At 42.7% G+C, this 13,471-nt stretch overlaps 1 protein-coding gene across 1 annotated transcript; it reads left to right on the top strand.

Annotated features, from left to right (window-relative positions):
* Positions 1 to 908: 908 nt before the first annotated feature.
* Positions 909 to 13,104, top strand: LOC139479094 (annexin B9-like). The gene is made up of 9 exons (XM_071261855.1): positions 909 to 1,094; positions 5,911 to 5,986; positions 6,164 to 6,258; positions 6,963 to 7,076; positions 7,443 to 7,533; positions 8,158 to 8,306; positions 8,991 to 9,168; positions 9,762 to 9,874; positions 10,564 to 13,104. The coding sequence occupies exons 1-9, from the start codon at positions 1,089 to 1,091 to the stop codon at positions 10,690 to 10,692; spliced, it is 951 nt and encodes a 316-aa protein (XP_071117956.1). The 5' UTR covers positions 909 to 1,088; the 3' UTR covers positions 10,693 to 13,104.
* The last annotated feature ends 367 nt before the right edge of the window (positions 13,105 to 13,471 follow it).

Raw genomic sequence — 13,471 nt, 5'->3', positions numbered from 1 at the left:
ATTCAACCAATCCCTTGTACTGCGTGGGAATATGGGGGTTCAAACATTTTGAAAAAGTAGAAAAATACAGCTCTTAACTTGTACAAAGTTCCCAAATGTTGGCATATGTAGAGTATGGCCGATATGTATTATTTATAAGATCTTATATTGGATGCATCAACTCCTGGTTTAACATTATAAGATTGCACGAACACCGTTCACACCACAGACGTAAGATGTAAATATCGAACTTCAATATACGAACGTACAGCGTTCAGCAATAAACCCTTTGTCAAACAATGTAAGTACCCAACACTAACTCGCTATGCCATGCAGTAAGCATGTTTTAAGTAGCAAATGCTGTTACATATATCAAACGGCATATATAGAGAAACCCCCTCAATACGACACGAAGGCAATTTTGCGGACTAAAAAAACCTCTGGATTAACTAATCATGGATCCTGTTATCGTCCTGTCTGTAGGTGTCCAAATTAATAAGGTCCAGAGTGCTGAAAATATCACTGCATCTATTTATTTTTGAAAGTATATTCGAATACAGTAACGTAACGTAAAGGTGTACACTGTTTGCACTAGACATGTTGTCCACAACTCGTGCATCGAGAGCAAATTCGACAATATATCCCCCATATATTCAATTGATTCAGTCGAATTGTAGGTAAATATCCAATAAAGGTGAATTGTATAATGGCTGTGTTGTCTGAGACGTAATACGTTTGGTGCAATTTATGAATATGCCGCAAGCAGGCAGCATAACGTGACGGTTTAACAATTGAAACCCACATCTCTCTGCACAGGTGTTAACGCTATAGTATCACCATGGGTGAGTCATTCGCCCACCTGCGTGGCCTTGAATAAACTTCCCGAAAAATATCTCGGTTTTGAAAACAAGATAACTCGCGCTATCGACGAGTCGTGATTCTGTCGGGTGCATCCCGTTGATACGATGATCACTAAGACACCATCGTCTGCCACGAAATGCACGATTGAGTAGTGAAGTCGTTCATTGGTTAGCCGGATGTCACGTGACACGCCAGACCTGTCAGACTGACCTGGGATTTTGAAGGGATACCAAGCTAAACTGCTAAATATGCCGGTAAGACAAAATCTCTATTTTACAGATTGTCGTTGTGGTTATTGATGGAGGTATTCCGGGTCACCATATACCAATGGTTTTGATAGTGGTTTGTAGTTGCGAGCCGTGGATTAAAAAAGTGATCTATGTTTTCTCTCGTGGGCGGGGTCGCTCGAAGGTATGTGTACATACTAGCTTGTCGGGAGTGCAGTGTTCATTCAAGCTTCGCGGTGATGTTAAACGTGGAGCTTTTTGACGCTGTATTTAATGTGTCTGACATTTGCACTCCGCTTCTTACATGTGTATTAGCATATTCAATAGGTATATATGTTATATAAATAACGATATTACCAAACGATTGTATTTATCAAACTCGATCTTACACATAAATTTCTTCCTGTGTAATATGAGCAGACTTACCTGAGCATATTTTCACAACCATTAACTATTCAGGATCACCGCGAGATCACTGGAAGGTATGGAACTGACATTCCCGCAGTAGGTTAAGTGCAGAAGGTCATGGATGAAAGAGGATAGTTAATTGTCCCGCGAGCGTATGTTTAGTTTATAGACAAATCTATATTTCTGGTCGATGAACGCATCATATTGTGAACTGCCTAATGAACAGTCTTCCTGTTGGAGCATATGGTAGTGCAATTATAAGGTATTCTGTATGATGGATTCTAGTGATCCGATACACTTGGCGTGAGTGAAGGCCTGTCCGTCACGGATGTGTAATTTCCCGATATGTCCCTTTCAACTCACCTACAATGTGTACTAGTATATAAGAGACTTGTCACATACATACAGCAGCCTATGCTTGTCGTAAGAGGCGACTAGCGGGATCGGGTGGTCAGGCTCGCTGACTTGGTTGATGCATGTCACGGTATCCCAACCGCGAAAACCCGTGAAGATCCGGGGTAGAAAAGGTCTTCAGCAACCCATGCTTGTCGTAAAAGACGATTATGCTTGTGGTAAGAGGCGACCAACGGGATCGGGTGGTCAGGCTCGCTGTCTTGGTCGATTCATGATCGATCCAAATTGCGTGGGTCGAAGCTCATGATATCAATCACTGGATTATCTGGTCCAGACTCGATTATTTACAGACCGCCGTCATATAGCTGGAATAATGCTGTGTGCGGCTTAAAACAACAATCAAACCAATTGCGTAGATCGATGCTCATGTCAGGCACTGGATTGTCTGGTCCTGCCTCGATTATTTACAGACCGCTGTCATATAGCTGGCATATTGCAAACAACAACAAACAAACACATGTGCAACTTTGCTTTTATGACGTTATTAAAAAAACGATATAAAAAAACGAACGAAACAGTACATTATTCGTTTAATTGGCATTTTGAAATTGGGTTTGCTTCTTGTGACTTGGGTATCACATGGCGCGAATTCCTCGCCGACAGATGAGATGATGTATTGTACAAGCTAGGCTGTAACTTTGGACATACATACAATGAATCTCCAAGCTTGCATTATGTATTTCTGACTTCGTCAACTTACTGAAACAAGTAACGTGTCCATAACTTACTCATACGGTCATGGGGCTCTGGTTGAGACACGCTCAACCCTCTCCACGCCCAAATGACAAGATTAGACGTTGGCAGGCGGATGGGGCTAGCTGGGGACAACATTGCTTACCTAGCCGCGTATGATTTGCGCTGGTCACCAAGTCGTGACAATCTGGCCGTTATCATGTTTGTGTAGGCGAGGGTATCGGGAGGTGGTAGCTTGCTGGGTGTGAGCTCATGTATGGGCGTAGAATTTGTCAGTGCATGCCTGTTTGGCAAGCCACTCAAGTAGGCGTGAAGTGCAGGAAATGACCTGAGTGTGACAATGCCATGACCATTCGAGATTTTAAACGTTCAAAACTTGCTATCGGGGAATGACATCACTGTTTTAGTTTTGTACACCAGCATTCTGATATACTCAGAGACTATTATATGGTCTCTGGATATACTATACAGGAAAGGAAGACCTCTTTATAGTGCCACAGAAGGGATTGGGCAGCCTTACTTGCGGTCAAAGCGAAGGCACGGGTTCGATTCCCCACATGGGTACAATGTGTGAAGCCCATTTCCTGTGTTTCCCCGCCGGGATATTGTTGAAATGTGGCTAAAAGCGATGTAAAACCCATACTCACTATAATGCCACGCCTGTTATAGTGTGAGCAGATTACAAGCTAGGCGACCCGCGGTATAACGAGGTTTGATATTAAAATATTTTCCAGAGTTGCGATGGAGACAAATACGATAATATTGTGTTATACATTGACACATCTAGCCTGAAACATCTCTGCCGAGACACGCAATTTAGTTGTAAGGATGTAAAGAAGACGGAGAAAGTCTAGACATTTGATAGACGAGCCACTATCTGATCCCGGAGCAAGGTCGATTTTTACTGGCAAAGAGCAAAAGTCACAAAACTCGCGAGGGTGAGGCGAATACCGGAAATACCTATATATGTTCCGTGAACCCGAACCGTATAGCGCTATATACCTATGTAGGTTGTACGTAGCACAGAGCGGTGGGTATAACTGCCCCCGCGGCGACAGTGACACATCTCCACATGACCGGCTGGGTGTGTGATGATCTAGCGGGCATGTTTCAACAACACAGTTCAGAGTTCGGTCACACAGTTTGATGTAATGACACAACTTTATCTCAAGTACCGTGTTCAAACTATCTTAACACAATGGATTTCCCGATAAATGTTTTCTGATTGCCAATAGTGTGGATTTGCATGCGACGCTAATGAACGTATACACTGAGGTACAGGTGGCCTAGTCGTCTAAGGTGCCGCAATTAGCTGTGCAGAGTTTGGTCCCTTGTAGGGCTGGGACGAGTCCACGTTTACTACCCGGGTACCCACACCCCTATTTCCCGACCCTACCCTACCCGCCTACCCGCTGTTGGTGTCAAGAGATAGGTATAAAATGTCCGATTAGGAATAGTTTGACAGTAGCCCTGGCAGAATGTTTTTAGATACACTATAAAAACGATGTGGTCGTGCATACACTGAAGTTGACTGCAGCATTAGCTTTGTTCAAACATTTAAGTCAGAAGGAACGTGTTCATAGTCATGAAGAAATGCGGACATTAGAGATTTTAAATTGTCGTATAACCATGTAGTTATATTATAGTGATTTTTTTGTTTGTTATGAAACAATATATCGCGTGACTAACCACGGGTCCGGGTAGTCCTGTGAGTACCCGGGTCCTACTCAGTACCCACCCGACCCGGGTACCCGATTTACCCTCACTTCACCCTCGCATCACTTCAGGCTTTCCTCCCACATTAAGCTGACACACCGTGATATAACTGGCATAATGTTCAAAGCGGCGTTTACCCCAACTCACTGGTACATTTGCGTGAGTGGGTGGATTTTTAGGTCTTTTTCTGCCTCGCAGTATTGCACGATGACGGACATAGAACATTCGCATGTATAGCGAATCGAACCTGGGCAGTTGTGACGAGCGAACGCTTTATTGTAGCCTGGCGACCCCCCACCTCTGACCCGTGAAGATCAGGGTTACAATAGGTCTTCAGCAACCCATGCTTGTCGTAAAAGGCGACTAACGTGATCGGATGGTGAGGTTCGCTGACTTGCATTTCATCGTATCCCTATTGCGTAGATCTATGCTCATGATGTCAATCACTGGATTGTCTGGTCCAGTCTCGATCGTGTAGTCCGCCGTCATATAGTTGGAATATTACTGAGAGCGGCGTTAAACAACAAACTAACAAATAACCCCATCACTGCTACACTGTCTTAAATGAAACAGACGACCCAATGACGATCGACGTAGGGGCCATTAAATGTTACGTTAAACTCCCTTACTAACTATACTGAAAGAAAAAGACGTCAGCTTCACAAGGCACGCATTTCACGAATCACTCTGCCGATTTAGTCGTGTTACTCCGACGAGGATAGTCGTTTGTCCCGCTGTAAGCAGTCGCAAATTTGATACCAGTGTCTAGATATATAGTAGATGATATACTTTTACAAACATATTTTGAGAGTTGTTGATGCGAGGATCTGTTTTGGAAAGATATTATGTCTGTTGAACCCTAGCTGCAGTAGTAAATATGGAAGTCGTATTTGAAGAGCGAGAGTTATCAAATTTGATTGTACATATCTTTGCGTTATTAGGTTGGACATGCTCAGAAATAGTTCTGGTGTATGCTTAACTGTCATGTGCCTAATACTGCTTCAAAATGTTCAACATTATGCCTCAAACTCTGTTACTGAACTATTCCAACAACCAACCACTTTCTACGACTAGATCTTGTCTGCTCCAAAACGACTCCGCCTATAAGTCGCATCCTTCGAATCAGTTATAGGTTGATGGGTGTCTAGCACTATAAAACCGACATAAGCCGGACTAGTATACAAGCAGCCACACACACGAGCATGCACGTCGCTCTATGATTGAAATCATCTTGAACGCGACGATAAACCCCGTTTCACCTTACCCCTAATGTTACCATTGGGATGGATGAAGATGAGTGTCTTAAGAACAAATGTACAGTTTGGGCCGTATTTATGAACCCACATTGGTATTCATGTCAGGATAGGTCCCCCAGTACCATAATTATTCTTGTCGTATAGGAGTCGGCTGCACAGGGGACTGGTTGTACAGCCCCGGGACTTTACTGGTCGTACTTAGGCTCAGCTTTCAGTATACATGGGGCCTGCATGCATGGTAACAGCTCGATTATCACACAGGCCGCCGTAGCTGGGATATTGCTGACTGCGGCATTGAACACCATTCACTCAGTCTCACTCAGTTAATCACTTTAATGAAACGTATTGTGTTTTAGGGAACAATTTCTGGAATTAGCGACCTCGATGCTGGTGCAGTTGCAGAGACGCTCCGCAATGCCATGTCGGGATTTGGTAAGTGTCGGGTCAAGTGAAACTTATTCATTTTAGACTATTATACTGCTTTTGCAATATTTATTTTTAAATGTCTATACTTCGTAATCACGATTTATGAGCTACGGAAACGTAAACGTAAACGTCCTCGATTATGATGTGGTTTGTTTTGAGTTAATTTGTCCCTTCCTCACACAGGCACCGATGAGGACCAGGTGCTGGTGACAATCTCCAATCTGTCCAACGAGCAGAGGCAGGAAGTAGCCACCGCCTTTAAGCAGGCGTATGGAAAGGTAGCGTTTGTAAAGAAATCTACAGTGTTCTTATGTGGCTTAGCTGGGAAGGGGGCGCGTGTACCTCAATCGTTTAGAGTTGGGTTCGAATCTCACAGTAATGATTTTGATCCTTGGTATGTCAGCGTCATTACCGAGCAAAAATGAAAAATGTCCGCCAAAATAATTGACTGTTATTTTTAATGAAGTCTCTCACCTTTATCACATCAGTCCCCGACCCCGTTAGCTTGTCGTAAGAAGCGACTAACGGGATCGGGTGGTCAGGCACGCTGACTTGGTTGATGCATATATCATCGATCCCAATTGCATGGATCGATACTCATGATCAATCACTGGATTGTCTGGTCCAGACTCGATTATTTACAGACCGCCGTCATATAGCTGGGATATTGCTGAGTGCGGCGTTAAACAACAAACAAACAAATCACATCAGTAACTTTTCAAATCAAACATTTTTCGTTCATTATATTTTCTTCTTTGAACTACCCACTGACCCATTTTTCCTGAGGGCATGTTTTGTGTCTGAGCCATTTCTTTTTAACCAATTTTGTATCTTTCGACAAATACATTAGTGTATATATTGAAGGCATTGATTAATGTGTGTCACCGGGGCCATGTATGAAGGGCATTAGCTTATAGTGTCTCAGTAAAGGTTGCCCCTTCCTGTTTCCTGAAGTCATCAACTGCCTATCGCCATGTTTCAGGATCTAATCGACGACCTGAAGTCGGAACTCCGCGGAGATTTTGAGGAGGTTGTTGTCGCAGCCATGGCGCCCCCGCGAGCGCTTGATGCTCGCCAGATACACTACGCCGTATCAGTGAGTACTATTATATCATCTTAAAACATGTACTTTTATCGTGAATTAGGATACATTTTTTGTGTTTTCAATGTATAATTGAATTTTGAACTTATCACGAAGTGACGTTTTAAATATGAAATTTAGAAGGGAGAATAAGGAGATAAATCTACTGTTTGGAAATTTGAGGTAGTCTAACTTTAGATTTGATACCTCTTATTTTATTTTTGAACCGATCATTTTTAATGTTATTTTTACCAATCAGTTTCAAGAGTGAGTCATATAAATGTGTTTTTTTTTATCGATTGGTCCTTCTCTATATACCATCAAGTGCATGCATGCATTTTTAATTGTAATCATTTAAATATATTATTTTATTGACTTCAGGGTGCAGGGACGGATGAAACAACGATCGTAGAAATCATGTGCACAAGAAGCAATGACGAAATAAACCAAATAAAAGAGATTTACAAAGAAGGTACATCTACATTGCACATGTAAACGGGACTTTGTAGTGAGCTCCCTCGAACATGGAGGGTTTACCACAGGGGTCATCCCTGGTCTAATGCAACTGTTCGAGATGTACTTACAATTCGGTACATCGGTGTACTAAGGGGTCTCCCATACGATATTTTAGGGTAATACATAAAAAAAAATTGCCCCAGGTCTTACAAACAAATATTCTTCGCTGGACATGTTTGAAGTCTTGACAAAATATGATGTGAAGAAAGAGGAACTTGCACGTGAAACTCTGTCTCAAAGGTGTACTGTATTTGGTATGTGTTTTCTAAAGCCGGAAGTGTTGTGTCATTACACCTGTAGCGCATACGACTTCCTCAGTTACTAGAGACACTGGGCTTACAGTTTTAAAGTGAAACTGCATAGGGCGTGTTACTTCTAAAACGGGATGTGTCATGTTTACTAAAAGTACGTGGGGAGAAGCATGCGACTTCCTGTTTCAAAATTGTGGTTTAGATTTTAGTTCAAGTAGCTTATGATGCACGTTTCTGTTGTGAGCGTTTTGGGGAATTGGAACAAATTTGGGAAACACCTTTGTAGTTGCCACAGACGTAACGCAAGCCATGTGTCTCCATTACTTCAGAGTTTGAGAGTGAGCTGGAGGACGACCTGACCGGCGACACGAGCGGCTACTTCCAGAGGATGTTTGTGTCGCTGTGTGCTGGGGGCAGGGAGGAGGGTGAGGACGTCGACGACGAAAAGGCGACTGAAGATGCTCAGAAGTTCCATGACGTGAGCAAATATTTTGAACCTCCGAGATGTGACAGTAGGGGCAAGCTATGGGTGTACTGAATAAACAGAAGACCCGAAAGGGCAAGCTATGGGTGTACTGAATAAACAGAAAACCCGAAAGGGCAAGCTGTGGGTATACTGAATAAACAGATGACCTGTAAGGGCAAGCTATGAGTGTACTGAATAAACAGATGAACTGTAAGGCAAGCTATGGGCGTACTGAATAAACAGATGACCTGTAAGGGCAAGCTATGAGTGTACTGAATAAACAGATGAACTGTAAGGCAAGCTATGGGCGTACTGAATAAACATGACCTGTAAGGGCAAGCTATGAGTGTACTGAATAAACAGATGACCTGTAAGGGCAAGCTATGGGTGTACTGAATAAACAGATGACCTGTGAGGGCAAGCTGTGGGTGTACTGAATAAACAGATGACCTGTAAGGGCAAGCTATGAGTGTACTGAATAAACAGATCGACCAGTAGAGCTAATTGTGGGTTGTAATAAATAACAGATTGGCCTGTAGAGCCCATTGTGGGATGTAATAAATAACATATTGACTTGTAGAGCCCATTGTGGGATGTAGTGAATAAACAGATGACCAGTGGCGTGTTAGTTAACGAACGGATGGGACAGTGAGGTCGAGGAGCGAGGTATTGATTCAAGCTTGTTATGCTGTCCAGGCGGGCGAGGGCTGCTGGGGGACCGAGGAGGCGGAGTTTAACGCCGTGTTGTGTCTGAGGAGCCAAGCCCAGATCCGGGCAACTATTGAGAAGTATGAGGAACTGCACGGCTCCACCATGGAGGACGCCATCAGGAGCGAGTGTAGTGGAGACCTTCAGAACGGCTTTCTGTCTATAGGTAAACACACGCACTACTCGTCAGTGTGAAAGCTTGCTTGGCGTAGTTTGTAATGTGTATACTATCATGACTGACTATGGTTTGTTGAGCCTAATGAGACGAAGTTAGGAGGGTGTGGCCAAGGTGTTGACGTGTTTGCTCGTGAAGCCGACTACCTGTGCGATTCCCCACATGGGTACATCTCCCGTCGTGATAGTGGTGGACTATTGCTAAAAGCGGCGTAAAACAATACTCAAAACAATTTACAAAAACCATATTACAGACATTTTTAAACTTATTAATAATCATTTTAGAAAATGTGAAACCCTGTTGAAAATTCATTATAAACGCCTTAGTGAAATATAAATTCTATTTATTAACATCATATGAAATCCGACTGACACATTAGTGAAACTAATGAAAGTAGTTTGCATGTGAAAAAAAGCTTTCTTATTAATGATATTCACGACCATAGTACAGTGACGCTCTCGTATAAGGACATTTGTTCCTCGCGACAACTGTCCTATTAATTGATGTACGGAGATAATTATTGGTGGAAGTTTTACTGTGCTTCATGTGTTCTGTTTGTACTATTTGTTCTGCTGTACCCACAGTTGAAGCCGCAAAGAACACACCCGCCTACTTCGCCCGTAGAGCACACGATGCAATGGCTGGACTTGGGACTAGCGATAATGACCTGATCCGAGTGATCGTCTCCAGAAGTGAGGTAGGAGGTCCTGACATCACCCAATAGCTATTTGTTCAAGGGTACACACGGGTCTCATCGTCAGTTATACATGGAACATACTTAACTCCCGGAACATACTTATCCAGCTATCAGACTAACACACGGAATGTCTTCATGGGGGCGTGGGTAGAGTAACGGAGTTGGCACGTTGGACAGGTCAATATGAGTTTGTTCTAAAACCTGAACACAACTCCCTTATAGAGTTCTAATTAGAATATGTTCTAGATCTCTTTGCTTGCCGAAAGACGCGACTTAATCAGACTCAGTGACATGGTTGATTGCGTGTCATGGCGCCCGACATCGTAACCGGGTCCTCGCTCAGAATATCAGTCACCGGTTCGTCTCATCCACACTTGATTATTTACAGGCCGTTGTGACATAGCTGGAATAATACAGGGTTGTTAAGCAACAGACGGACCTGAATATGGACTTACCGCAGCTGCTGATCTTTTGATTCATAGCTCAAACTATGAATATTACTCATAACACAAGGTTACATGTAGATAACTGTAGGCGGGGCTTATTGCTGGTGTCGGGCATCCTGGTTCAGACTCATCATTCATGTGATATGGCTAGACTATTGCTGCTGACTGCTGCACCTCCAACTCGCGCACCCACAACACAACTGCAGTAAATCCTTTGACATGGTGTCCTTGTGTCTGCCGCAGGTGGACCTGGAGGAGGTGAAGGAGGCCTACCAGAACATGTACGAGACGTCCCTGTCCGAGGCTGTTGCCAGTGAGTGCGGAGGAGACTACAAGAAGATGCTTTTAAACCTCATTGATCCTCAGTATTAACGTGCTTTGCTATACCGTCAGCATACAACACGTTCTTTTTCTTCTTCTCGCAACAGTGACTGTTTCATAGGCTTTGGATATCTGTTTCATAGACTTTGGATATCTGTTTCATAGGCTTTGGATATCTGTTTCATAGGCTTTGGATATCACATAGTAATCCACATCTCTACATCCACTTGGACTGATTGTTCCGACCTGATGGGTAGTGAACATCGCAATGGTGACCAGCCATGGATCCATGGTCTTGTGTTCAGGAGACTATTGATAGCCAAAGATCATCTATCTTTTACAGTCGTCATGGTAACGAGTACATCGAGTGGTGTTTTCGTGATCTGGGTCCACTTGCCCAAAGCGACCTCAGCGCTGAGACTATCGTAAGCCCATGTTAAAGTATGGGAGTTACGATCATCTTAGCGCTACGATCGCTTTGTTCAAGTGGGCCCTGGTCAGCCCGGGATAAAGGCTAATATTTTGAAAGTGAATAAAGTATAAATACTTTTACTAAATTTGGAGTGCCAAGTCGTTAGAACTAGCCAAGTGATTTTCAATTCATTTGTATTTGTGTAGATTCACTACAGTTGTATGAAGTAGCCACATGCTCTACATTGTTGTAATGACTCACGATTTGGGACACTAGCTTCCAGTTGGATGTGCTAATGCTGTTGCAATAATGTTTTAATCAGGTCATATGTTTGAATATTCTTGTATTTTCCATCATTTCTAGCCATTTTCTGAAGCATTAGTACAACAGCGCTGTGTTTTTGTGAGCGTGTATGGACACTGGTGCTGGGGTGGGTACATTGCAGGTATTCTGATGCTTACCTGTACCGGGACGTCACGGATCGTTGCTGGTTTCACATCTATTATTGCTTACACGCCAATATTGTTATTGTTCAAATAAACGCTCGCCTTTTTCATTGGTGAATGTATATTCATAAAGAGAATAAGGGACTGGTCATTTGTTATACTGGGTTGAAATGAAATACAACACATCGAAGGAGAGAGTTGGCCACAATCTATCACAACTATAAGTAAATAATGACGGTTTTATTTGTTGACGGTCTGGTCGTTTATGAAGAGCTAAATGTGATACAGTCCTGAAACCAATCACACCTGTATTGTATGACCAGTCCCTAAGACCCGGACACCTGATTATATATGTAATCTGTTGTGCCATGAAGGATCTCCTGTTATCTCTCTCAAGGATTACTTGTGTGTAACGACGTGGTGTGTGTTACAGGTGTTAGTACTATCACTACCCGTTAATTTCGTAGCCCAAACATGTTCATTTTTACTGTCGAACATCCATCCACTGGGTATGCATTTTCGCTACGTCAGCAGTTCTGTTTTCTGTGTTGTTGGAGAACAACAAAATTACACAAAGTTGTTGTTTTTTGTTCAAGAAATAATGACAATTTGTAATGGTGTTTATAGGAACTTTGAATGTGATCTTAAAAGTAGAAACACTGCACCACAAGATACATGTGCGTTGTTGTATACCCAGCGTCCAGTCTTATAGCCTGAATATATAGAATATCTAGACTATGTTGGCATTTTAGTGACTGAGTATGATTTTACGCCGCCTTTAGCAATATTCCAGCAATATCGGGGCGGGGGACACCAGAAATTGGCTTCACACATTGTTCCGATTTGGGTCTTCAGCGAGACTAGCGAACGCTTTAACCACAAGACTACCCCATCGCCCCTAGGCATTATAGAATATTCAGGACTGCCATTAAGTAACTTAGCATGGCGATAAAGTCGCTGAATACATTCATGATAGTGCTGAGCTGGAATATTGCTGCATGAGTGCGGCGTTAAACAAGAAACAAACAATTTAGTGCTGAACTACAATAGCAGCATACGTGTAAATTCATTCGTGAACATTATTTTGGCTATAATGTAATATCAGGAAGAGGTAAGGAATACTTGTGACCAGTGATCAGTTGCTGGTGGCTTTTCAAGGATGCGCTAAAACCAGTTTGAGTTTCTTGTATATAAAGGCGCATCTGATCTGGAATGTTCGTGCGAAGACAATTACTGCTAATCGTCATCATTCAAAGTGCAATGGACTGAGGTTCCACAATTTGCTGTGCAAAGGGCGTTCATTGGTCGTGCTAGGAATCGATGGCAGTTGATTCGATGCCCAGATTGTCCTGATCATATCCCCGGTCTGTCGGAACCGTACCTGTCATACCGGTCAGACTAATCTGTACCGATTCACTTCTTTTGGAAGGAAGTCTCACCTTGTTACTGTTTTCACTCAGGATGCAAGGTATCCGGCTCAAGTTGTACCCCAAAACAGTATTCAGTTTGTCATGAATAAAGGGTTACCTTTGTGTGTCGCAACAGCAAATGCGTTTCAATAAAAAAAATACACATTTGCTTAGAATATTAAATCTTTTTAACATCCTCCCGCGTTCTGTTATTGCTTTTTCTTTTAGACCTATTTTGAGAACGCGCATGCCTAGAGTACTATTCTACCCCTTTTAAGGGAAACCTCCGCTAATACGTCCTGTTGGAGATATCTTGAGGACTTCTGCGTGGATTTGGTTAACAAATGGTACCAACTTTCTTTTCGTGTTTGAAGACAACAGTTAATAACGGGCAACTTGGCCTTATATTACAAGGTCATGGGGAACATTTGACCAATTTTCGGATAGTTAGATATCTCAATAAACGTATGAGTGTATTCATAATTTGCTGAAAGGCATGACAGACAATTGATTAATTGCTAATTTGCCCAGACTTAACCATATCTTTTCATCCCTCTCAAATC

This window comes from Haliotis cracherodii, unplaced genomic scaffold (genome assembly GCF_022045235.1).
Source record: "Haliotis cracherodii isolate W230 unplaced genomic scaffold, xgHalCrac1.p SCAF_4, whole genome shotgun sequence".
NCBI classification, from domain to species: Eukaryota; Metazoa; Mollusca; class Gastropoda; order Lepetellida; family Haliotidae; genus Haliotis; species Haliotis cracherodii.
This window is presented reverse-complemented; position numbering and strand designations above follow the sequence as displayed.